The 27,932-nt window shown below is 41.7% G+C and overlaps 1 protein-coding gene across 1 annotated transcript in view; it reads right to left on the bottom strand.

The window, feature by feature from the left end:
- Nucleotides 1–27,932, bottom strand: part of LOC145356565 (dynein axonemal heavy chain 17-like) — an 811,195-nt gene that overhangs the window by 498,308 nt on the left and 284,955 nt on the right. Inside the window, exons 25-29 of the mRNA XM_080209339.1 lie at nt 23,838–23,990; nt 18,293–18,541; nt 17,086–17,208; nt 13,491–13,838; nt 7,730–7,821 (exon numbers count right to left, since the gene is read on the bottom strand). Coding sequence (XP_080065465.1) covers nt 7,730–7,821; nt 13,491–13,838; nt 17,086–17,208; nt 18,293–18,541; nt 23,838–23,990 — 965 coding nt within the window. The remainder of the gene's footprint in view (nt 1–7,729; nt 7,822–13,490; nt 13,839–17,085; nt 17,209–18,292; nt 18,542–23,837; nt 23,991–27,932) is intronic.

Here is a 27,932-nt window from a genome sequence, read left to right on the forward strand (position 1 = left end):
GAAAGTATTGTGAGATGAAAAAAGCAAGTTCACGTTCACGACAAAACAGGGTCCCATCGTCAATCGACACAACAATGGGGGATCACATTTCCTAATGCGCAATATTGGGGATGTCATTTGAATTTAAACTAGCAACCAATTTGCCGCCTGGCAGGATTCCCACCAGAGGCTAGTTAGCCTGGTGAATCTGCCCCATGTATTATTCACCAATCATTAATTTTTAACAGCACAGAGAAAAAATGACTTTATAAAATATTCCAGTTGATGAATAAGTATAAATAAATATCTTCCATCACATCTCGACTGTGGCAATCTTCAGAAATCAGACATTGCTTTATGAATCAACTCAATCAGCTGAGGTGATACTATGCCAAGGCAGCCGAGGATGTCACGTCCTCATGTATTGTTACATGTTGCAATTCTATATTTCATCTTCATCTCCTTTAGTTGACATTGGGCACTCTGTGAGCCTAAATTTAGCCTGATCTTGCATATAGGTAACTGTGATTACCCAACGATATCAGAATACCTCCTCTTGAACACAACAGTCTCACATAATGCCAGCCCTGATCCTTGCAACCTCAACATAAGAACACAACATAAGAACATAAGAAATAGGAGCAGGAGTAGGCCACCTAGCCCTTCGAGCCTGCCCCGCCATTCAATAAGATCACGGCTGGTCTGAAGTGGCTCAGTTCCACTTTCCCGCTTTCTCCCCATAACCCTTAATCCCCTTGCCTACCAAAAACCTATCTACCCGCGTCTTAAATATATTTAGCGAGGTGGCCTCCACCACTTCAACGGGCAGAGAATTCCAGCGATTCACCACCCTTTGAGTGAAGAAGTTCCTCCTCAACTTTGTTCTAAACTGCTCCCCCCTTATCTTGAGGCTGTGCCCTCTAGTCCTTCTGTCCTTTCTCAGCGGGAAGAACCTCTCCACCTCTACCCTATCCATCCCTTTCATCATCTTATACGTCTCAATGAGATCCCCCATCATCCTTCTAAACTCTAACAAGTACAAGCCCAGTCTATTCAGCCTCTCCTCATAGTTCAACCCCCTCAACTCCGGAATCAGCCTAGTGAACCTCCTCTGCACTCCAGGCCAAAATATCCTTGCGCAAGTGCGGCAACCAAAACTGCACACAGTACTCCAGCTGCAGCCTCACTAGTACCTTGTACAGTTGCAGCAAGACCTCCCTACTTTCATATTCAATACCCCTCGCTATGAAGGCCAGCATCCCATTTGCCTTCCTGACCACCTGCTGCACCTGTAGGCTGGGTTTTTGCAACTCATGCACAAGGACCCCCAGGTCCCTCTGCACCGTAGCATGCTGCAGCTTTTCGCCCTGTAAGTAGTAGTCCTTCCTACTATTATTCCTACCAAAGTGGATAACCTCACACTTGCCAACATAGCAACAACACTACGTAATGCTTGCATGCTTTATATTAAAGAGCACACTTCAGCCTTCTGGTATCCTGGCTCTTAGGCCATTGCTGCCCTCAGCATTGTCTTCCCATCAAGGTGACAACGGTGCATCGAGAGCATGATTTAAAGGCTCAACTGACCTCAACACTGGGTAGAGAGGATGTGGAGAGGATGTTTCCACCAGTTGGAAAAACTAGAACCAGAGGGCACCTAGATCTCACTCAAACTTCCCTTCTCCTCAAAGAGTTAGCCTGGGGCACTCAAGCATCCATAGGGAGGAAAACCAGTAGCTGGATATCCTGGGGTTATCCATCTACGTGACTCCAGTAGTGTCCAGCTAATCCCAATCGCTTCTTCCTGTGACCTGATCAGAATCAGCTTCACAGGCTGAGGAGAATGCACCTGGCCCACAGCAGGAAACCCAAAGCAGGCCGGTGCCTGACAAATTCCAGCCAGAGGATGCCCGCTAAAGTCATCACAGATAACAGAGTATAGAGGTCAACAGGTTGTCTCTATCTCTGCTGTGGATGTTGGGGAAGCACCATAGCGGTAGAGTCAGGAAGGCAAAACAATAATAGGATCACATTGGTGGCACAGGTCTTTAACACATATAGTTTTCACACATGTAAGTAGAGTTGCACCCATTTCACATATCCGCTTGTGTTTGCCTCCTATTTATGATCAGCTGTGTTGTCATTAGTCATATTTAATACCATGGTCCCTCCCCCCCACTAATCACAGATGTCTCTCTGATATGCCTCTGGTCAATGTTGTATGTTATTAACTGACCACGCTTTGTCCCCCTTCTCAAATAGTTTCTGACATCAGTTATGCAAGGTCATGAGTTAATGTGGTTAATGGGACTAGCTATGTATATAGCAGAGAGAGAGAGAGAAACAGCTTTCTTTTAGTTTTGATTGGGGCTATTTAAAGACGTAAGTCTACAAGATGCTCTCTCCAAAAATTTCTCGGACAGCTTCAAGACTTTCTGCACCAGTTTACAGCAAGAATGCATGAGTTTTTTAACTGTATTTAAAATGGCATTTGAGTCTAGGAGGACTGTTGCTTATTCAGAACTGAAATAATGTTAAGTTAGAAGTTAAGAATTGTTTTCTTTCATTTTCTTTAACTATTGTTCAACTGTTAAACGTTAAGGTGCTTCACTTTATTAAAGTTGTATTTTAACTATGTTATAAATAAAGCTTGTTTTGATAAAGGATCTCTAATTTGTCAATAGAATTACTCCTGGAATGAAGCGTGCTTTCCTCACATTTATGTCAAAATAGAAAATTGTTATGGTCAAGTCTGGCTTCATAATATACTTTGGGCTTTGGGTCCAGGACCCTAATACTGCAAATAACATCTCAGACCATCAACCATCATCACCATTCCTCTATGTCCTGTCCCACTGGCATGATAGATGCAACAGAGATGCAACACAGTGATACACAGTGAGAAGAAAGTTACCCTCAGAGTCCTCAACATCGCAACATCAGACCTCATGAAGTCTCATACCATCAGGAAAAACATGGAAAAGGAAACCTTGTAGTGCACATCAGCACACCCTCCCCCACACCCCTTGCATGTGAAGAATCAATACTCCTCCATGTCGAATACCACTTGGAGAATGCACTGAGAATGGCAAAGAATCCAGAGGAGAGAAAAACATACTTGACCCTATCCTCTGCCTGTCGCAGATACATTTGTTGATGATGATCTAGGTCGGAGTGATGATCATACAATGCTTGTGGAGTTGAAGACCCGTCTTCACATTGAAGATACTCTCCATTGTATTGTGTGGCACTGTTAGCTAAATGGGATTGATTTTGGACAGACCTAGCAACTCAGTACAGGCAATCATGTGGTGCGGTGGCCATCAATCATCTACAACCTGTATGCAACCATTTGTAAACTCATGGCATAGCATATCTTGACTCTACCATTATAAGCCAAGAGATCAATATGGGTTCAATCAAGCACACAGAAGGGTATGCCAGGAGCAGCACTAAGGATACCAAAAAAGAAATGTCTACCAGAAGAAGCTATTTGCAGGACTATTTGCTTGACAAATGATATAAGCAGAAAGCAGATAGACGGAGCTAAACGTTCCCACAACCAACAGATCAAAGTTCTGTAGTTCTATCACATCCAGTCATGAATGGTGATGGATAATTAGATAACTCACTAGAGGAGGACGCTCCTCTCCTGATGGGGGAATACAAGACATCAGTGCAAGAGATAAGACTGAAACATTTACAATAATAATCAGCCAGAAGTGAATCCATCTCAGCCTCCTCTCTAGGTTCTCAGCATCACAGATACCAGTTTTCAGCAAATTTGATTAATTTCATGTTTTTTCAAATGGATGAAAGCATTGGATACTGCAAAGACTATGAGCTCTGACAACATTCTAACAATAGTATGGAACGCTTATGCTTCAGAATTTACTGCACCCCTAGGAAAGTATTCCATTACATCTACAATATTAGCAACTACCCAGCAAGATGGAAAATTGCCCAAATATGTCCTGTATACAAAAAGCAGGACAAAATCCAAGGCATGGTGGCACAGTGGTTAACACTATTGCCTCACAGCACCAGGGACTCAAGTTCAATTCCCAGCTTGGGTCACTGTCTGTGTGGAGTCTCCACATTCTGCCCATCTCTGCATTGGTTTCCTCCGGGTGCTCCAGTTTCCTCCCATAATCCGAAGGTGCATTGGCTACGCTAAATTCTCCTTCAATGTACCCGAACAGATACCAGAGTTGGCTACGATGGGATTTTCATAGTAACTTAATCACAGTGTTAATGTAAACCTACTTATGATATGAATAAATAAACTTTAAAACTTAAATCCAAGCCAGCCAATTGCTGCCTCAGCTATCTCCATTTGATCATTCGTGAAGTGATGTAAGGAATCATCAACAGTGCTATCAACAGCATATGCTTAACAAAATCTGCTCATTAACACTTAGCCTGACTCAGCTCTGACCTGAACCATCTTCAGCTGCTTTATCAATGACTTTCCTTCCATCATAAGATCATAGTGTAGATGCTCATTGATGATCGCACATTCATATTCAAATACAAATGCAGCACGTCCTAGACACTATCCGGGCTTGGGCTGAGAAATGGCAAGTAATATTCACATCACAGAAGTGCCAGGAACTGTCCAGCTCCAACAAGAGTGAATCTAATAATCTCCTGACTCTCCAAAGATTGTCCACAAGGCAGCACTCCGACACCACTCAAAAAACTTCACACCAGGATAAAGCTGCTCACTTGATTGCCACCCAATCCACTAACATTGATTCCCTCCTCCACTGAAGCACAGTGACGGCTCTGTGTATCATCTATAAGGTGCAGTGTAGGAACTCACCAAATCTCCTTGGGCAGCACCTTCCAAACCCACTACCTCTCCCTTATAGAAGAACAAGGGCTGCAGATACCTGTGAACACCACCAAGTTTCCCTCCATGTCTAAATATATTTAAGTCACGGGTAGATAGGTTTTTGGTAGGCAAGGGAATTAAGGGTTATGGGGAGAAAGTGGGAAAGTGGAACTGAGCCACTTCAGATCAGCCATGATCTTACTGAATGGCAGGGCAGGCTCGAAGGGCTAGATGGCCTACTCCTGCTCCTACTTCTTATGTTAATTTCTTATGTTCTTATGTTATTTGCCGTCCTGACTTAAAAATATATTGCTTCTCCTTCATAGTCTCTGGGTCAGAATCCTGAAATTCCTTCCCCAAGAGCACTGTGGGCGCACCTATACACATGAATTTCAACAGTTCAAGAAGGCAACTCGCCACCACCCTCTCAAGGGCAATTAATTTTTGGCAATAAATGCTGGCCCAGCCAGCGACGCCCACATTCTATAAATGAATAAAGTAAATTACTATAGCCAGTCCTTAGCAAGTTTTCCACATACGCTGTAAAAATCTGCATTACTGAACTATAAACTAGACAACTTGCACAATCAAGTTCTGTTTTACTGACACCACGTATGCCCACATAGATGCATGGGATCCCTTCCAGGTCCAGCTCTCACTAATAGTTTCATCAGTTTCTACAAAACACGTGTGTTTGATGAATGAGCCCAAACTCCTACGTGACGCATAATTCCGACACAAAGGTGATACTGTTTGGTAAGGATTTTTGATAAGGATTTCCTTACACAACATAATATGTTGCATTTTGTGCTAAAATTCATTTTTGTGAAGAAACAGACGAAGTTGTTTCCTTTCCTTGACATTCTTGTTGAGACATTTGCTCAAGCGTTTTTCGCTACTGTCTACACAAACCTACCCTGACCAACTAATATAGATATTGGGATTTGTATAATTCCAAATGCTATAAGCTTGCTTTTATCAGCAGTCTTGTAAATAGAGCCCTGGCCATTTGCTCACCATACAAGGCTGATGCAGAAATAAAGATTATCAAAGCTATTCTGCAAGGTAATCCGTTGTTTGGTGCATCATGCAAATAGGCCTAAGACTGCCACATTTGGACCTAAAAACTGACTGGTTCACTTCAGTCCTGGAAAGGCAAAATATCCTGGAAAGGCAAAATATCCCAAAAAATTTTAACAATAGGTTAAACAAGACATTTCACACTGCTTCTCTGCAATGGTTACACAGGTGGTATTTTCCACAAACATGATGCTGCCATCAGTCCAAAGAGATGTTAATTTTACCAACTGAGCAATGTTATGTTTGAATATCAGTGCTGGTATGAAGGCTGTATTCCCAGCAACTGGCTGATTGAAATAATCAACATGTTCCTGCAATTCTTTATAATGGCAGATATGCTCACAAAATCTAAAACAAACATCTATTGTTAGACATGACTCTGTGATTGGGCAGCATTCATTTAACACTGCTGAGTGTGCTAAAAGCTACACCAGCAATTAGTCAAGCTTGTATTGTGGTTCATTTGTTAGAAGTAATGTACATTCATGGTCTATAATGATATTTGTTTTATTCACATGTACCCGTTCTTTACAAACAAAAGGAATATGTTCAAGCTTTGCATTTTTTTGAATTACTTGGGAGCTTGGAGAACCTATTATTTTGCTTTCTTCTATAATGACTTGGTCATTTAGAAAAAATTAGAAACTTAGCAACCAATCTGCTCCCTTTCCTCCTGGAGTATAAATTATGATTGTTTGATATTTTGTTTTTTTGTGCTTGCCTTGATGAGTGCAAGCAAAGCTTCAGCTATATGTCTCTCTTTTCTGCAATATTAAAGGCTGATCTTCCGTCATCAGTACAACCTCCAGGGAAGAGTTAGAAAACTGGGTGGCAAGTTTCCCACATTTTCCTAACAACTTTTGAGCTTCCAATTGCTTTGAAATCAAGCTCTCCTGCAGCCATTCTGATCACTGCCACCATCACATCTAAGGCCAGCTAGACTGATAGCAAGGTGCTAATATCATGACTCAGTTAAAAGGGCATGATGAAGTCCACCTCAATCACCTGAGCATTCTGGATTTACGAGCAACCTTCTTATTGGATGACGGTCTATTCTCTTAAGATTCAGTTTTTTTGTATTCTATAATATTTAACTGACAATCACTTTCTTTATATAATCATATTTAGTTATACAACTATATCTGGCACCTCATAACAAGGTATTACCTCCAGTTCATCTGCTTTGTTTCAGATGCTGCGAACATTGCAGTCCTAGCAATTTAGTTTGTTATTACTAAATTATTAATTATTCTCTTCACTTTAGTTTTAAGGTATGTGATACTTTGGGTGGGATCTTAGGCACCCCCCTCCCCTAACCCTCACCCCACATGGTGTTTTTCATGGCAGCAGCATCCTGGAGCTGTCAATGAGGATATTCATTCTATGCAAGCCCTGCCACAAGATTCGCTATTGCTGGGACCAGAAGATCTCGCTGGCAAGAATGGCTGGAAAATTCCAGCCTTTATGTTTAAAACTGTACTGGTTTCCTGACTATGTTTGCTAACCTTATTCTGCACCTTGATCTGACCTTTAATCTCAGTTACTACTTTTATTTTTCACCAGTTCCCTCACCATACCCACTGTCCTCCCTATATTGTTTTTCCCAGTACTAGAGTTAGTATCCATGAAATGGAGCTTTTCGTTCCCACAATAGGTTTTCAACCATGCATTGACCTTCCTGATCTGCTTATCCCTATATCAATTAGTATCTTGAATTAGTATAGTGAAACAGTGCTAGTATGAAAAACATATTTTCAATGATTTGCTGATAATAAATAGTATTAGAAGATTTATATGAACATAAACATAAAAATATATTAAGCAGCAACTAACCGTCCCTGTATTTCTTCAAGCTTGTCATACAAACCAGGTTTATTTGTTGCTACGACTACATTTGGAGTCTTTATTGCATCTGCCATGATTTCCTGCAGAGTACGAAATGAAAGTTTAGCAACCAGATAGTGTTAAATTCATTCTTCAGATGAATGTGTCCTCCATATAGTAACAGGAGTAAGTTCACAGCATGACTGCAGAAAATGGCAATATTTCAATGAGACTTGGTCTGATTTTGTAATGTCAAGTATTTAATTATCCCATTCTTGTCCTATATATAAAGGATACCTCTCTGCAATGCATAAATGACACTAATACTCAATTCCCAAAGACTGTTTGATCTTTGGCATGAAAAGATACATGTCATGTGCAAAATACCTCCATGTGAAGAACAGAACCTTTAATACAAGCTTGGTAATGATAGCTTTTCAACATCCAACACAAGCAAGAACAATGACAACTTACATTTATACAGTGCTTTGTTGGAGAAAAATGTCTGAAAGAGCTTCACATGGCTGTGATCAGGCAAAAATAGGCACTGCCAAAAAGGTGATATTAAGAGGGGTGAACAAAAACTTGTTCAAAAAGTGGGTTTGAAGGAAAATCTCATAAAAGAAAAGAAAGGGTATTGGGATTCATGGATGGAATTCCAGACCACAGTTTCTAGATTCTGAAGTTATGGGAGCAAAATGGTTAACACAAGAGGCCAGAGGCAAAAGCAGGGAGAATTTAGCAGACAGGGATCTTGGACTGGAGGAGGTCATGGGGTATTTAAACACAAGCATAAGGACTTTTAACTTGACATACTGGCAAGTGCAAAACAATATACTGCAATGATAATGTGTTGCAGAGTGAGAGTTCGTGCAGGATAGGATACAAGTAGCAGAATGGGGTAGGATTTCTTTTTATTCCTTTTTTGGGATGTGAGCATTACTGGCTAAGCCAGCATTTATTGTGCTTGAGAAGGTGGTTGTGAGCTGCTTCTGAAGCCACATCAGTTGATGTGATGTAGGACAACACATAGTGCTTTTAGCTCTTAGCTCAGCTCTATTTAAGAAAGGGAATGTTGGAAGCACACCCTTAGCAAGTGGGCGTATGAGCACTCAGAGAGGCAGCACGGTGGCACAGTGGTTAACACTGTTGCCTCACAGCTCCAGGTTCAATTCCTGGCTTGGATCACTGTCTGCACATTCTCTCCATGTCTGTATGGGTTTCCTCCAGGTGCTCCAGTTTCCTTCCACAGTCCAAAGACATGCTGGTTAGGTGCACTGGCCATGCTAAATTCTCTCTCAGTGTACCCAAACAGGCAGCAGAGTGTGGCAATTTGGAGATTTTCACAGTAACTTCACTGTAGTGTTAATGTAAGCCTACTTGTCATAGTAATAAATCAACTTTAAACTTAAAAACTTTTAGAGATATCACCCCAGTGACACACAACCAGAGTTAGTGAATATATTTGGGAATTAGGAACAAAGTGGGAATTGAACTGGTAAGTCTTTTTTTGAGTTTTTTAAGTAGCCAAGTTAATATTAGAATGCAACCGGTGACAACATTGTCTTGGATGTAATGTGACCAATGGTAACAAGCTGCAAGGGTCAGCTGACCCAGTAAACCATTGAACCAGTTACAGAACGTGATTGATGGTCATCTGACCTGCTGATTCACTATAAATAAGAACTTACTGGGAATTGTAAGGAGCTTGGGGTGGCCCAGGGTGAAGTTCCAAGTTTGGAGTAATGGAGTTTCTTTATTAAACCCTTTCTTTGATTTATAAGTTAGAGTAAGTTTTGTTATATTTTTATTGTCTGCATTTGAAGAGTTCCTTCTGATTAAACACTGGTAACAGAGGAAAACCTATTGTAACTTGGTGTTTGTTTTTGAAGGAGAAATAAACCAGTGGGATTTGATTGTCCCCATGTCATTTCAGATGCCGAATCATATCGGCAATGGAAGGCAGAGGTGGAAATGTGGACCCTTGTCACCACAATATTGAAAAAAAAAGCAAGGTATGGTATTAGCTTTGTCACTTCCAATTAGGAGCAAGAAGCAAAGTATTTTCCGATTTAGATGGCAGATGCCCTACATAGAGAAGAAGGGCTACAGCTCCTGCTACAATACCGAGATGAGTTTTACCAAAAAGATGAGTTCTTGAGAATTATGAAGGATGGGTGATATTTGACAGGATTAGGAGACAAGATACCCAGTCTATGGAAGAGTATATCAGGGATTTTGATAGGGGCTGTAACAGGCTAATGAAATTTAACTTGGAGATCTCAGGTGCAGTGTTGGCCTGTAAGTTGTTGGACTGTGGATGTCTGTCGCAAATGGATACTCCTTTTTTTAGTAATGACTGGAATACAATTGAAGGAAACTGAGGCTGCTTTGATCAAACATCAGCAACATTAAAAAAGTTTTTCAGGAAACAATCCTTCCTCACTATCCTGTTCAATGCAGACCAGAATGCCATTATGCCCAGAACGGAGGAGTCAATGGTGACTCAGCCGTGTGCCAGGCCAAATGGTACATGAAGGCCCATAAACAGAGACAGTTAGATTAACAACAGGCGTAGTGTTGAAAATGGTTATAATCGATTTGAAAAGGGGGAAAGAAGACGCACATGGGGAACTGATAAAAGATGTTTCAATCAAAGGAATGCTAGAGGGATTGTGAATCACTGTTTCCAATGTGCTTCCCCACACCACTACATTGTAAACTGCCCAAAAAGGAGAAATCATGTCTTTGAAACCACCTAAAGCCTGAATAGGGCCTCATTAGGTGTTGATTACTATTGAAGTTAAAGTGGTCTATGACTCACCTCAGCTCTATTTAAGAAAGGGACTGTTGGCTCAAGGGGCCAAAAAGCTCACTATGTTCTAAGTGTGGTGAGAGGGTGGAGGAAAACGAAAGGTGCATCCTTAAACCATTTGTTGCTTTTCAATCAAAACAAGTTGTTAGCTAAGGATGGATATTGGATATGCAAAGCAACATTAGATAACAGCATCCCATCATTTTCAATGGTTTCTGCCTATGTAAAAATTGATGTCGAAGTTCAGAACTCTCCATTCACCTGACGAAGGGCAAACCCCGAAAGCTTGTGAGTTTACTATCAAATAAATTGGTTGGACTTAAACCTGGTGTTGTCAGACTTCTTACTATGAAAAAAATTGCATAGATGGGGTAACAATCATGCAGCTGAATGCAGAATGTCCCACTCTGAATGAAGCCAATGTGTAGGGTTACTTCCATATAGTAGAATTCTGGAACTAGCTGTCTGTCATACTGTGACACTGTTGTATCATTCTCAGGTCAAACTCATTCTTAGAATGACTTTGATTCCAGTAAAAATGCATCTCCTCTTTAATAGTGCAGGTTATCTTGAACATACGCTTGCCTCTGACGCTACTAAGAGTGCTGCTAAGTGAAGTACAAAGATTGCATGCTGCTGCATTGGAAACGAAGAGAATGGATTAATTGTGCATCCTAGTTGCTGCTCCTATTTTGGGTTCCTTCAAAAACACAACATAACTGCAAATAGGAAATTTGATCCAAACAGCCTACTCTATCATTCAATAAGATCTTCTACCTCAAATCCTCCTTCCTGCACTATCCAATGAATTTTATGATGTTTTGACCTAAAAATATATCAACTTCTGCTTCAAACATATTCAGTGACTGAGTATCCAAATCTCTGAGGTAGGGCTTTAAACAGCTTGACTAAAGAAATTTCTCCTCATCTCCGTCCTAAAAACCCTTCCTCTTATTCTGAAACTAACTCTGGGCTGAATTTACTGGGCACCACAGTTCTCACCACCCTCGCTAAAAAGCTAGGCTGGGGGGAGCTCACCTACAATTCCAACAGTTGCTCTGCTGCAACTTAATGCTGGGAGCAGTGAAAATTGTTTGCAAGTGAGACTTCTACTCCTATCTTGAGAGGGTGTCCAACCTTAGAGTAATCAATAAATTGATTGGCCAACAGCTGTGTGATTCCAGCAGTGACAGGTGGGAGTGGTGAATACTGCTTGGATTACAGTTGGTCCTACAGAAGTGGAGCTGAGAAATAAGAGAAGTCCATGCCACAGCCATGGGCTGGTGGATGGTATTGAGGTTTGGGTTCAAGAGATTGAGGGGAGGGTTAGTGGGCAAAGATATGATCTTGGAGAGAAAGAGGTATCCTCATTTATCTAACATCAGCCTGCAAGGTAAAGCTGTGGGCTCCCCACATGATGGGGGCCTCTCTTGCTATAGATAAAATACCAAATTGGAGGTAATAAGCTCATAATTGGCCATTCAAGGGTCTTAATAAACCCAAGGGAGGAAGGATCCACCTGATGTCTGAAATTTTACGAAAGGATAGGAGACAAGCCTAGGCGGAGAGGGCATTTCTACAATGCTTAACGCTCTGAACAGAGGTAAAATTGGCACCAGACTTCACTATGTGGTTTATCTGCATTTCTTTTGAAGTAAATTGTTGTATGAAGAATAGAGTTTCACCATTGCAAACTAAGAGAAAGGATAGAACTAAGTGACCTTGTCCTCAGTCTCGGTCTTGGACTAACACAAAAACTTGAGTTAGAACAGCATCTATAACAATATTAAAAAGAACAAAACACAATTATCCAACATTTGTAAGGTGTTTTCTAGTGGCATCAGGCTTTGCTGGAGGCAAACATGTTTGGGATTTCAGACCAAGCTGTTAAGCACAATAACCAACAGATACTGATACAGGAAGGCCATTCTGAAGGGAGTGTTAATATGCTTCATAGACTATACAAGCTGATTCCCTTTACTCACTTTACATGTATGGAATAGCTGAATTATTGGCCTGCTTTGCTGATAGTAGCTCTCTAAAGATAAGTTATAGTTTCCAAAGTTTATTTGAAAAAACTTTTTTGGACGATCCATTAATAGTTAAATATGTTTAGTTCTCAGCATTAAAAATCACTCCCTTTTTGTTACTTGCATCTGTGTTACTTTCACCTGTCTCTCCATTTCAGTATGACCTTTGAGGGTCAACAGAAATTGATATCAAAGGGTTGGGGGGTATACATTAACCAAAAAGGATCACAAAAGAAAAGTAAGAAAGCAGTTTTGCACCCTTTTGTAACAAGTTGCATGGACTGCCTATTTGTATTTCAAAATTAAACAGGACCAAACAACTGTAAAATCTTAAAATGTGTACTTAAACAGCTTTTGATCCAAGCCAACTAGGTTACAAAGTGTTCATTTATAGATCAGTCAAAAAGTGCAGCAAAGAATGATTGAAGATCTCATCCCTACCATCCTAACGCCTTCAAGTTTCCTTTGCCAATCACCTGCATTTAAAATTTGGATGGCAGTTGAACTAGGAGCTGCATTATGATTTTCCAAATAGAAATCACACCCTATAATGATGTATAGCTAAAGGAATAGAGCAACAGGAGACTCTAAGAATAGCTAGATGAATCAGTCAGCACCAGATAAAAGCATATGATAACCAAAAGGGCTACACAGTCATATTCAACATTTATATGATTGAAAAACAAAATTCTGTGATTACAAGTTTTTAGAACATTGGCCGGAATTCTCTGACCTTGCCCGTGGCTGGGATTCTCTGGTCCCATTGCAGAGAACAGAGATTTGACTGAGCACCAAATTCAGTTTTAGCTGGCAGTGGAGGCATGACATGAAGGGCCCGAGAATTCTGACCATTATCTGTTTGGAATACTGTCTGTTTTAAATAAAGAATGATTATTTATATATCTCAACTATGGAAACTACGTACTTTAAAGTCAACATCAATGGCCTCAAAACGCTTGGAATCTTCTGGCAGTTGAGTACGGATGTCTTCAGAACCTATAAAGATACTCTCAAGATGAACCCAAGTTCTCTGTACCTCAAACCAGATGGAAATGACAGAGTCTGCAGTTGACAACTTTTGTTGCCAGCTGGAGACCTCTTTGAGGAAATATGCAATATATTTAGAAGTTATCAGGTTCTGCAACTGAACTTGATTGTCCTCCAATGTCTCTACTAATTCATCACTTCCTTTCAGCAACATAATTCCTGTCCTACTATGAACTTCATGTTCAAATTCCATCGTACTCCAAGTGTTATCCAGCTGAGCCAACACCTGAAAAATACAGAATTAAACATTCGTACAATTAAATCAACAGATTCTTTCTATTTGTATTTTTGATATTCAATTTTACTTCAAGTATAACTTCAGTTGATACAGAACAAGTAGTAGCATGGTAATAAAAGTGGATGAGGCTATCCTTGTCTCCTTCCTTATTTTCGATTTGTATCCATGGTAGTCTTGCACCAAGACCCCATGCAGATCAGAAGAGGGTCTGGAAATACTTCAAAGATCCAGAGGCAGTCTTAGAGTTTTAGAGTGGCAGGATTATCCAATCTTGTTCATACCTGTCCCTCTGCCAGCATGAATGGGGAAGTTAGTGTTCCATCCAAAATTCTATTCACTGCAGGGGCATCGCACAGACAAGACTGAAGGTTTTTGGCATTAATCCTAAATATTATTGGACCCAAATTTCACCATCCACTGCAGTGGGATTTGAACCCGAGAGGCCAGGTATTGGTCTGGTCTCTGGATTACTAGTCCAGTGACAATTCCACTGTGGCACTGCCTCCACTGCAGATATAGAAAAAAAAACTGCTCAGCCTCTCCTACTAAGTTCTACACAATAACTGTGGGACTTTGTTGCAACTGTTTTTGATGGTTTGTCCATAACATCATGTAGATATCCACTGCCAGTAAAATAACAATTTAAGTTTTGTCTACTGTTTCCTTTCCATCCCTCCACTACTGACTTTTGAATATTAAGGAGGGGCAGAGGTTCATTGAACTCGTCAGATGACTGGCAGAAATCCCAATGCCATGTTGAATGGGGCATCAGCCAAAAATCAGGATTCCCAATGGGTATGAAGCTATTGGGATTCACTTGACCCACAGCCCCAATCAGGTTCCTACCTGTAGCAGGTGGCATCCCAATTATAATTGCTAATACAATTAGCAGGCTTGATGGTTTATGCATCAGCCCCCTGCCATTTACCCGCCAGTAAGTCTCACAACACCAGGTTAAAGTCCAACAGGTTTATTTGGCAGCACAGCTTTCGGAATCTTGCTCCTTATCTTGTAAATTGAGTTTGTGTCTGTATATGCCCTGTTTGTGAACACAAGTCCTCATTCACCTGATGAAGGAGCTAGATTCCGAAAGCTTGTGCTGCCAAATAAACCTGTTGGACTTTAACCTGGTGTTGTGAGACTTCTTGCTGTGCTTACTGCAGTCCAACGCCAGCATCTCCACATCATTTACCCACCATCCAACAGTAAATGCATTAGGCGGGTTTTGCTGCCGGTCATGACCAGCATGGACCTTGGGTCCAAAGAGCACCACGAATTCCGGAGCATCCTCCACCCATCACTCAAATAATGAATCACCATCACCCTCCCATACACCATGCAGGCATAAGAGTGACCAAACACCCAAATGCCCCAGCCCTCTTCCCTCTAAGACTCCCACTTAGGTCCTATCTCCCCTCAGGCTCCCACTCAGGCGCCGTCCACCAACAGCTGCACAGTGAGCCCTGTCAGACACCCACCCCACTCCTCATACCCGCCTTCAAGTTATACACCTTGCAGTACCAACGGTGTACTGCCCCTTGGCACTCTGGCACTGACATCCTGGCCTGGTGCTTTGGGCCCTGAAGGGATAGGGGGAGGAGTCAAGAAAGTTTTTTTAAAGTTTATTTATTAGTGTCACAAGTAGGCTTACTTTAACACTGCAATGAAGTTACTGTGAAAATCCCCTAGTCGTCACACTTCAGCGCATGTCAGGTACACTGAGGGAGAATTTAGCATGGCTAATGCACCTAACCAGCACATCTTTCACACTGTGGGTGAAAACTAGCAGAGGAAACCCACATAGAAACAAGAGAATGTGCAGACTCCACGCAGATAGTGACCCAAACAAGGAATTGACCCTGGTTCCCTGGCGCTGTGAGGCAGCAGTACTAACCACTGTGCCACCGTGCTGCCTGAAATTAAGTCCAGGAGTCATCTGCCCCTCTTCCAATGCCAGGCTGCAGGGGTGGGTGGGCTTGGGCTAGGGCAAGGGTTTGAACTTAGCACTCTCCCTGGGATAGGATGTTATGGCTGGACTGCCCCTTCTATCCCTGGCAGACCTGAAGATCATCCCTGTCATGGTGGTTATCAGATGTCCAAGGGCATGGAGATTAAAGTGACTGGGCACTTCAAATTTTCACAGCTGACAGGCAGGAGGGAGCTACCTGAAATCACCACGCCAGAGGAAATCTTCAGGTCTGCCAGGGTTATAAGGGGCAGTTCAGATATGAGACTCCAATCCCAGGATACAGTTATGAGGTCAATCTGTTGCCACCAGCCCAAGTCCACGCAATCCTCAGGACTCTTGTGAGGCTATTGCCCTGCAGCGTAGCTGTATCGGAGGGTACATGGGCATTGGTCTTACCTCCTTGACTCTACTCGGGGCCCAAGGCATCAGGACAGAATGTCAGTGCCATGGTGCCAGGACAGTAACCATTGGCATGGCCTGAAGGCAGGCCAGAGTGGGGAGGATGGCTGAGTAGGGGTCTTGGTGGTGGGTGGGCGGGGGAGGCTGAGTACAGACACTGAGAAGGGAAGAGGCTGAGTATGGAAGGGGTTTGAGCGGAGAGGAGAGCTGAGGAAAGGGGTTGGGTCAAGTCACCCTCAGGCCTGAATGGTGTGGGATAATCCATTATTTGAGAGGTGGGGGGGATGATGCTCTTTGCTGAGGGGTTGGTGGTGCACCCCTGGAAAGGAGGTCGGGCACTATTTCAATTTTTGGAAAGAGGTGGACTCATCCAACGAACATGGAACACCTTTTAAAAATGGTGTCTCAATCTCTGAATAGTAAGGCTGGCTGGCATGAATCACGGGATGCATGTATTTGCATCCATCATATTGATGAATCCCATCTGACAGGTGCTCCCAGCGCCAAAGCAATGCACTCCCTTTCCAAGCTGGCGGGTGTACTTAACCCGAGAACAGATGAATAGTGGCCTCAGTCACAGAAAATGGATCACATCCAGATCAAACAATTAAGGGAGAGCTATCCTTAAGCAATATTTAAGTCATAAATCTGCATTCCCAACACAAAATTTATATTGCCATATGGGAATATCAAGAAGGAATTCAGAGAAGACAGGTGCGCAAAGTATGTTGGATGTTCCATCTCGCAAGAATACAAATTTCTAAGATCTATCCTTTACTGTGTAGCCAGTATGCCAGTGAAAATTGAAAGTTCTAAATATTCAGAAGTTTATCTCATTATTTTTAAAATTAGCAAATAATCCAGTACCTTTTCCATTCCAGACTCTTTTACAGACTTATCCACAATATTGCGTACTTCATCCTCAAAATTATGCAATTGTAGACTCAACAAATCTGCAAGGGTTGTTTCTTCTGACATCACAAAATTGACCTGTTAAAACCATAAAAGAAAGTAAACAATCAATGCCGAGTTTCTCTACACTTCTTAAAGCAAATTTATCTCTCCTTTAAAAATCAATTTCCTCTCTATTCCCTATCATTGAGTGGTATTTTTCTGGTCATGCCAACCCCGAGACCAGAAATTCCCATCTGAGGCCAACGGACCATTAAATATTTGGCCAAATTTTCCATCCCATCTGCAACCATTCCTGCAGCTGGCGGGACAGGAAAATTTACCCCATTGAAATACTTATTCAGCTTCAGGTTCTTTCTTCTAACGTGAATATCAGCAGGCTATCTGTGTCATGAGAGACACCATAGCTGATTCTGTCCTTCCAACATTCTTTCTTCAGCAGGCTCACTGAATGTAACAAAGGAATGGAGGCCCTTAGCTAGGGCACAGATTATATATTATTTCAGTTGTATATGGACAGATCAGCTGAGATCATTGAACAGCTTTGCTTAGGAATTGAATTCAGGACTTTCTTATACCATTTGGTTACAAGTAGCCTCAAAATTCCCAGGTCTCAACAAGCATAAGTTAAACATATATGCAGTATGTAGGCAGGATTACAGGCTGGATGCTGGAGCTGCAGGCAGTCCTCCTTATTAACCCTTCACAAGGAAGGATGTCAAGAATTCCCTGCTTTCCACAAGAAATTTCTCCCTCAACGCTATTGATAAAGGCTTCAGTCGATGCCAATTGAAATCTGGAATTAATTTAAGATATTCTAAAACCCCCTATCTACTTACTAAAGTAAGGTAATCAATCCCAATGGGAATAATTATGTCTACAGTTATATTCAACTCAGTTCAGGATTCAATCAAACAAACAGTAGAAATAACTGTCCTATATGAGGTGATATTATATTGTCACCAAGTCTGAAGGATAGAAAAATAAGGACAGAAGGACGTGAAACTGCCAGAATGCCTCCCCAACCAGCTGTGTGTATTAAAGTGCCCAAATAAACTCAACGGGTAGTGCGCATCTGAAAATGATGGGCCACACTATTGTACACCATAATTTTTTTAATATTCATGTCTTAATTAACAAAATCTGCTTTGCTGTTTGATACCTTTGTTGCCTGCATGAGTTGTTGCCAGTGGCGGTCCCTTATAGCTGGATTTTGCAGCTCACTTACAGCTTTCAGTGAAGTCATTGTGTTCTTTATTAAGTTGTCTAAACCAGAATAAGCATCCCATGCCCTTATCTCCTTATCCATACTTCTCAGGTCTTTAACAAATTTTTTACAATCTGCATCCATATTCTCCACACTAATGTTTTTCCACTTGGTGGTCTTCCAATCTTCAATGGTTAAGCTAACCTGCAAATTCGAGATAATTTGTAAAAAGAGGAATAAATTTGCTGTTCTTTTTGGAGAGAAAATAACAGTTTTACCATCGAGTATATCATCAAGTTGTAAGTTACTTATATGGATTTCTTCTCAAGGAATCACAGGATCATGCAGCACGAAGGAGGCAATTCAGCCCACCAAAGCTGTGCCAACTTAGTGGCAGAGTTAACCAATTAATTCCAACCCCCATTCCTTCCCATTTTCCTGCACATTCGTATTTTGCAAGTATTAATTTAATTCTCTTTTGAATGTTGCTCTTCAACTTATTTCCATCAACCTTTTAGACAGCGCATTCCATTTCATACTAACTCACTGTGAAAAAAAGTTGTCTGATTTCACATTTCATCCTTTCGCCAATCACCAAAGCCACCAATCTTCCTGTCACTGGAAACAGTATCCCTTTGCTCTAAGAAAACCATTCATGATTTTGGGTTCTCACAGGTGGCAACTTGGAGGCAGGAAGGGTAATTACTTAGATAAGATGGAGGCAGGAAGGGTAATTACTTAGATAAGATGGTGGCATACAAGACGCCCACCACATTCCTGCCTCTACAACATTTTAATTTCTGGGCAATAAGGTCCGTAGTCAACTTTCTCGTCCTGTCACCAATTGAGGCCCTTAAGGATCACTTAATTAGGTTAATGTGCTATAAACTCAACTGCAGGTGGGCATGTCACCATGTGGCATGCACAACAGATAAACATACAGCCATCTGGAGCCTCCCAGGTGAAAGAGGGGGAAGTTGGGTCCCTCAATCACATACTGAGTGCCTGGACATTGGGAAGGCAGGTCCCACTGAAACCACCCCACTGCCCTTGCTGTTGACCCACCTGTGCCCATCTCCCTACACTCCCACCCCAAGAACATCCCCTTCCCCAACATATTACCTCCCATGGACTGCGTTGCTCTGCAATCCTGGGAGTGCGGTGCCTGTTGCTCTGGCTGCAGCCACGGCCTCCACTGACTCCCCTACTCTGGGTGCTACGGTGTTCTGATTTGAACAATTGTCTCTCAAAAAACTTTTTTTAAAGATGTTATCATTTGATCAAAGAGTGGCCCTGTTCCCTTAAATTGTATTCCTATCATTATCAGAAGACTATCCATCTGAGACAGGCAGGCACAGTCCAACAATCTAAAAGCCAAGAGAACACATGAACATAAGAATCAGGAGCAGGAGTAGGCCATCTGGCCCCTCGAGCCTGCTCCGCCATTCAATAAGATCATGGCTGATCTTTTTGTGGACTCAGCTCCACTTACCTGCCCACTCATCATAATCCTTTATTCCTTTACTGTTCAAAAATTTATCTATTCTTGCCTTAAAAACATTCAATGAGGTAGCCTCAACTGCTTCACAGGGGAGGGAATTCCACAGATTCACAACCTTTTGTGTGAAGAAGTTCCTCCTCAACTCAGTTCTAAATCTGCTTCTCCTTATTTTGAGGCTATGCCCTCTAGTTCCAATTTCACCTGCCCGTGGAAACAACGTCCTTGCTTCTATCTTATCTATTCCTTCCATAATCTTATATGTTTCTATAAGATCTCCCCTCATTGTTCTGAATTCCAATGAGTATAGCCCCAGTCGACTCAGTCTCTTCTCATAAGCCAACACTCTCAACTCCAGAATCAATCTAGTGAATCTCCTCTGCACCTCCTTCCCCTCCCTCCAATGCCATTATATCCTTTCTCAAGTAAGGGGGCCAAAACTGTACACAGTACTCCAGGTGTGGCACCTCGTACAGCTGCAACATAACCTTGCTGTTTTTAAACTTAATCCCTTTGGCAATAAAGGACAAAATGCCATCTGCCTTCTTAATTACCTGTTGCACCTGCAAACCAACTCCTTGAAATTCCTGCATAAGGACACCCAGGTCCCTCTGTACAGCAGCATGCTGCAATTTTTTACCATTTAAATAATAGTCCAGTTTGCTCTTATTCCTACTAAAATAGATGACCTCACATTTACCAACATTGTACTCCATCTGCCAGACCCTCGCCCACTCACTTAGACTATCTACATCCCTTTGCAGACTTTCAGCATCCTCTGCATACATTGCTCTGCCACCCATCTGTGAATTTTGACACATTACAACTTGGCCCCCAACTCCAAATGATCCATGTAAATTGTAAACAATTGTGGTTCCAACACTGATCCCTAAGGCACTGATTGCCAGCCAAAAAACCACCCATATACCCCCACTCTTTGCTTTCTGTTAGTTAACCAATCCTCTATCCATGCTAATACATGACCCTAACACTGTGCACCTTTATCTTACGTAGCAGTCTTTGGTGCAGTATCTTGTCAAATGCTTTCTGGAAATCCAGACACACCACATCCACAGATTCCCCACTGTCCACTGTTCATGTAATGTTCTCAAAGAACTCCATCAAATTAGTCAAACATGACCATTCCTTCATGAACACATGCTGCGTCTTACCAATGAGACAGTTTATATCCAGAGGTCTTGCTATTTCTTCCTTGATGACAGATACAAGCATTTTCCCTACTACAGAAGTTAAGGTAACCAGCCTATAGTTATCTGCCTTTTGTCTATCTCCTTTTTTAAACAGAGGCGTCACACCTGCTGTTTTCCAGAGTCCAGCGAATTTTGATAAATTACTACTAGTGCATTTACTATTTCTCCCGCCATCTCTTTTATTACCCTGGAAGTCCATCAGGACCTGGGGACTTGTCTACCTTTAGCCCCATTAACTTGCCCAACACTACCACTTTCGTGATAATGATACTTTCTAGCTTCTCACCTGCCATAGCCTTCCTGTCAGCAATTTTTGGCATGTTATTTGTGTCTTCCACTGTGAAGATTGACACAAAATACCTGTTCAATGCCTCAGCCATTTTCTCATTTCCAGTTATTACATCACCCTTCTCATGCTCTAAAGAACCAATGTTTACTTTAGCCACTCTTTTTTGTTTTATATATTTGCTGAAACTTTTGCTATCTGTTTTTATATTCTGAGCTAATTTACTCTCATAATCCATCTTACCTTTCATTATAGCTTTTTTCATAGCTTTCTGCTGACCTTCACAATCCTCTAGGTTCGCACTAATTTTTGCCATTTAATTATGCATTTTTGTTCATTTTGACATCTTCCTTTATTTCCTTAGATATCCATGGCTGATTATCTCTTTTTCTACAGTCCTTCCTTATCACTGGTATGTGCTTATGCTGAGCACTTTGAAAGTCCACCATTGCTCTTCAATTGTCCCACCATAAAGTTTTTGCCCCTAGTCTACCTTAGCCAACGCCTCCCCCATCCCTCTGTAGTCTCCTTTATTTAAGCACAAGACACTGGTATTGGATTTTACCTTCTCACGCTTCATGTGTATTTTAAATTCAACCATACTATGATCGCTTCTTCCAAGAGGATGCCTGATTGCAAGATCATTAATTATTCCCATGTCATTACACAGGACCAGACTTAGGATAGCTTGTTCTCTTGTAGGTTCCATTACATACTGTTCAAGGAAGCTATCGCAGATACATTCTATGAACTTCTCCTCAAGGCTGTCTTGACCGACCTGGTTTGACCAATTGATATGGAGATTAAAATTCCCCATGATAATTGCTGTACCATTTTTACATGCATGTACCACATCTGAAATCTCTAATCTAGATTTTATTAGTCTGTTACAGCCTTTATTGAATTCCAGGATATATTCCTCCATGGACTGGTTTTTGTCTTCCAATCCTATAAAAAGTAATTCACCTTCATAATTCTCTAAAATCACTTTTTTTGATAAAATTTATCGAGATATCACAACAGGAGCTGTAATCCTTCTTTATTTAGAACATCTGCAGTCCAGTCAGAAAACACTTTGCTCCCTATCTTATTTCTGGTCCGAAATGACAAAGTCAAGACCTTATCCTGCTTTTTCATCAGCATTGTAATAATAAAGATTCACATTTCCACTTCTGCTTTCTATTGGTGGTATGACTTGGTATCCAAAAAGACAGGGGGACATCAAGTCATGTATGTTTGCTTTTACCTTCTGCCATTGTTGTATCCAGAGTCTGTAGCTTCTCTTCAAGCTTTATGATTTAAAAAAAAGCACCAAGCTGCAATGGGTTTCCCTCTGCTACCATTGTTCACCTGGCAGTAAGAATTCTCCAGTAGCAGGCAATAATAAACAAAAAAGAGCCCACTTCCCAAAGTAAATCCAAAGGTTTAATATCTATCCTTTGTTACGTAACCATTTGGGCCACAAGTGCTTTCTCCCAATCCCCATCTACTTCCTTTTGTACTGGGTCAGCTGACCACCACAGCCTGTTGCCATTAGTTACATTGTAACAAATAAAGGGTAGGATACAAGGATGTACAGAGATGTTAGAACTGGAAGAAACTTAGCAAGTACCAGCATAGAGACTTGCACTGTGCATATGCTTGATGCTTGTCCTAACCACAGTTCATCCAAAAAACATTCAATTAAAATCCTTCCTTCAAGCACCTACTTCTAAAATTTGCATTTACCGCTACTTCATTCTAACACAAGAAGAAACTACAATTATTAACAATCAGTCCATCACATTTATAATAACTCTAGAAGTCGGCTGTGAAGAAATTGTACTTTTATTGTACAAAGTGAAAATAAACAATAACCACAAGCTTGTGGTGAACACAACAGGTCCCAGCTGGGACTAAAAGGTGAATGGGCCCTCTTAGGGTCTTGCTTGATCGAGGGATTGGCATATGAGCTCCACCTGGTTGGTTAATTACCAAGCCCCAGGGAGCTCATATTCAACAAGCCCAAATGGGAGGTTAGAACATAACATAAGAACATAAGAAATAAGAGCAGGAGTAGGCCATCTAGCCCCTCGAGCCTGCCCCGCCATTCAATAAGATCATGGCTGATCTGTCGTGTCTCAGTTCCACATTCCCACCCTCTCTCCATAACCCTTAATCCCCTTGCCTATCAAAAACCTATCAACCCGCGTCTTAAAAATATTTAGCGAGTCAGCCTCCACCACTTCAACGGGCAGAGAATTCCAGAGATTCACCACCCTTTGAGTGAAGAAGTTCCTCCTCAACTCCGTTCTAAACCGCGCCCCCTTTATCTTGAGGCTGTGCCCTCTAGTCCTACTGTCCTTTCTGAGCAGGAAGATCCTCTCCACCTCTATCCTATCCATCCCATTCATCATCTTATATGTAGGTTAATTAATGAGTCCCCATGCAGCTCATGGGTGTTATCACACCATTATATCATGATTAAAATTATAAACCTGAAGAGAAAAAGTAAATAAAACTTACAAGGATAGCCATATCCCACAGTTCTTTCAACAGTATTATTTCCTTGCGGCAAGCTTTTAATTGTTTGCAATCAGGAACAGTAACTTCAAACAGAGCAGCTGACTGTGATAATGCTTGCAATTCAACTTCCATGGCAACTATTTTCTTTTGAGCCTATAAAATAATTAAGGAAGATATTTTAAATATTACAACAATTTGTATGTCTACTTCTAACACAATATCAAAGTACTTAATAGTAAACAAAGCGTGAACATCAATTGGACCTGTAAGAGAAGGAAGAATGGCGCAGTTACAAAAACACAGTGGAAAAAACCTGCCTCAGAGAATTTGAAAATAATGTTGCAGCAATCGGACACAAATTGGTTGAAAGAGTGATCATGAATGATTGACCAAAGAACAAAAAGTACATAATTGTGAGAAAATTTCATGAGTAGGGGATATATGGTTGAATGATTGTGGAGAAATTTGTAAATGTGAACAATGATCTTGAGTCTATTTGTTTGGTCAGTTCAGTTGTTTATGCGTAAGTATAATCATTGATGTAAATCTTGTGGAAGATTAGTTTAATTAATTAGAATAAATATAAATGAGAATGCATTTAAAAAGGCAGTTCAGTTTGCATATATCAGCAACAAATTAGAGGACAGTTTGATAGTGGCAGTCGATTATTAATAAGTAATTTTAAGACAGTTTATTAAGAAACAACAGTTTAGGTGTGATGCATTAATTAATTAGTTAAAAATATATGACCCATGATAGTTGAGAGGGGTTTACTGAACCCAGAGGATGAACAGATAGTTCACAGAGTATGTTGATCAGCAGAATGTGGTAGCAGCATTGTCAGGAAGGGGAGATGCAGATGGACTGGTAATGGCCTGTTTGAAGGTCCTGGGTTGGACTCCAATATTTCCTCCTTCCTTACAGCGCTCGTTGGCCCTTGAGTGACTGCTTGGGATCGAGAGGCAGCTGGAACGAGCTCCAGAAGTCTCTCCATCATCATCAGTAAGGAGAGAAAAGAGCTGACGTTACAAGTCCAGATGATCCTTTGTCAAAGCTTTAATAAAGGGTAATCCGGACTTGAAACATCAGCTCTCTTCTCTCCTCACAGATGCTGCCAGACCTGCTGAGGTTTTCCAGCATTTTCTCTTTTGGCTTCAGATTCCAGCATCCATGGTAATTTGCTTTTATGTAATTTTCAAGAATTATGACTGCAAAGAAGCAATGGCCTGGAGAAGCCAACCAAACCAGAAAAACATGGCACAAAGCAAAACTTTTCAGACAAAGAATCGCCAAGCTCTCCTGACGGAGAGGGAGGGCAGTAAGCACAGACTTGTAGGTCTGCATGCTAACGAGCCAGTTAGGAATATCAGTAGAAAAATGTGGCAATTCACTCCACTTCTTATTTTCCAAAGTAGTGCTGAAAGAAATTCATTTGTCACATGTGGGAATGCAAGGTTGGGCAGAAAACAATCTTCCTTTTATTTCCTTCCTACTCTGCTCATCAGCACGTTACACACATCAAAGCAACACTTCACAATACACTTCAGTCAATCAGGGATCCAGCTCAACTTTTGCACTATGGCAACTCAGCCCCTCTACTGGCAATAGTGTCCACATCCCTAAAATGTCTTCTTCTACATTAACATGATTATCTCTAAATCTCCTACTCCAGCTGACCAAAGTCAACCAGCACACTTTCAAAAAATGCTGTCTTTCCCCTCATTTACTCTATTTTCTTTCAGGAAGAAATACTCGACAGAGGCAGTGAACTGAGGGATGTAGAGAAGTCCACATTTTAAAGCTTTCATTTTCTAAGAGATCATGGCAATGGAGTTTGTAGAGTAGCACTCTGCTCTTACTGTGCGAGAAAGTAAAGTCAGAAAAATATTCCCTGTGCCAATTTCAGAGCGAGCCCATAAAATCCTGCTTCAGTTGTTTTCACTTATGGGTGATTAAATAATGGTAAAGTGAACATGGAATGGAGAGCACAAAGGAGCTGCAGGAATGTTAAGTGGGTGAGGTTATGTAATTTTCCCAGAAGAATTTGAGGATTAAATAATGGTAAGTGGGAATGGAATGGAGAGCAAAAAGAGCTGCAGGGATGTTAAGTGGGTGGGAATATGCAATTTTCCTGAAGAATTTGAAGAGTACGCTCTCTCTATGTGAGAATCTGTGAATATTAGCTTGAGGAGAAGTATTTCGGCAACACCGAAGATCTAAGGTAAACTTACCAATTTACGTTTACTTAGCCCCTTTAGTATAGTAAAATGTATGGAGATGTTTCACATGAGTGTTTTGGAACAAAGTTTGGCCCCAGCTATATGAAGAAATATTAAGCCAGGTGTCCAAAAGATGGTCAATGAGATATGTTTTAAGTAATGAATTAAAGAAGGGGAAGAAGGCAGAGATGTTAAGGGAGAAATTCCAGAGATCAGGATCTAGGCAGTTGAAAGCACGTTACCAGTGGTAGAATGATGAAAATGAGCAAATGCCCAAGAGGCCAGAATTGGAGGACTAAAATGATCTCAAGAAGTTGCAGGGCTGGAAGAGCTTACAGAAACAGGGAGAGGCAAGGCCATGAAGAGATTAAAATCAATGCCACTATCCTCCCAAATTGGGATTAAGTATTCATGCCAACAGGAAAGCTGTAGGGTTTTCCACTGGCGCTACCAGCGATCTGCATGCATTATTCAAAATATTGTCATGGGCCATTCTTCCCCTATGTGTTTCACACTGATTTCCAGATATCTGATTCACATGTTGCCCTCCACACGCAGAGGCACTATTTCGGTACTTTCTTCAACAGCACTCTCACTTCAACCAACAGTGTTGCAGAGAGAAAGTCGGCATCCAAATTCGTTGAATCAGTGGTGGAAAGTATGCTGGAAGCTCTGAAGAAGAAAAGGCCACTCTCTTCTCAAGGGTTGGCAGGAGACTGCCAACAGCCTACGTCATGGAGGCATGGGAAGCAGTGGCCAAGACAGCAAGCACCAGGAGCTTCACCAGGAGGGCAGGCATGCAATGCCACAAGAAGATGAATGACCTACTCTGGTTTGCAAGGATGAGTGCCTACTTCCCTGCCGTTGACACCATTCATGTCCCTAACTTCTGCCATCTCACCTTATACCCCTTCTGTCCCACCATACCACCTTCTAACATTGTCACACAAAATCCCCTATCCCCATCAGAATCACCCATCCCCACAATGCATTCTACATCATACTCCCTGATTAGTCTGGCCTCATGCCCACACATACCACCAGCTATTAGCCCTCCATCCCAGTCAGGTCAACCAACCTCTTGCATTGTCACCTTTGTGTCCCCATATGCAAAGATTGCCCTCAACAAGAGGGAACAGGCAAAGAGGGGCAGGGACAAGCCTGAGATATGAGTCCTCACTCCTCCTGATGACTAGGCTCTGGAAATTGCGCGCGAGACCCAAGAGTGATTGATCTCTCACTCTCTGTGAGGTCAGAAGGCAAGTAAGAACCCAAAACACCGTGATCCTGATGACCTATCTTAATAGAGTCTGTCATTCTCCAACTCTTGATATCTCTACCAGCTGACCCCATGTACTTTGTTTTGCGGGATCTCCATCAGAGGCTGCCAGGCTAATGAGGGTTGCATCTGGCGTCATACCTCTATGAGCCACCTGGGCCACAGCTCTAGGAAGGAAACAGACATCTCATTACTGCATTCACCAGTATCACACACATGCATGGAAACACTCACCTCAGTGGCAAACATTTGTGGACAAGTCTCTGGGGCACTCTTTGGTGAGCTGCAATTGCACATTGGGTAAAGGCTCGAACATCCAAGGGAGCAGCCAGTCGGATGCCTGATGTCCCCCTGAGAACTGCTGACCTCAAGGCAGATGCTGGGCCTCTGGAATCATTCTTTCCAGCAATGGTCAATATACAAAAGCAGAGCCAAACTTTATAGGAGGGGGTGCCAACAACCTTCCAACAAATGCAGGTGGAACTGGAAAAGTCTGGGGGCCTCATCTCGCAGTTATACCCAGTTAGCCCCAAGCATGGCATCTGCAGTGGAAAGTCTGGGCCAAGATATCCATATCATGATAAAAGATTTCCAAGG

This window comes from Carcharhinus amblyrhynchos, chromosome 21 (assembly GCF_965287045.1).
Source record: "Carcharhinus amblyrhynchos chromosome 21, sCarAmb.v2.hapA, whole genome shotgun sequence".
NCBI classification, from domain to species: Eukaryota; Metazoa; Chordata; class Chondrichthyes; order Carcharhiniformes; family Carcharhinidae; genus Carcharhinus; species Carcharhinus amblyrhynchos.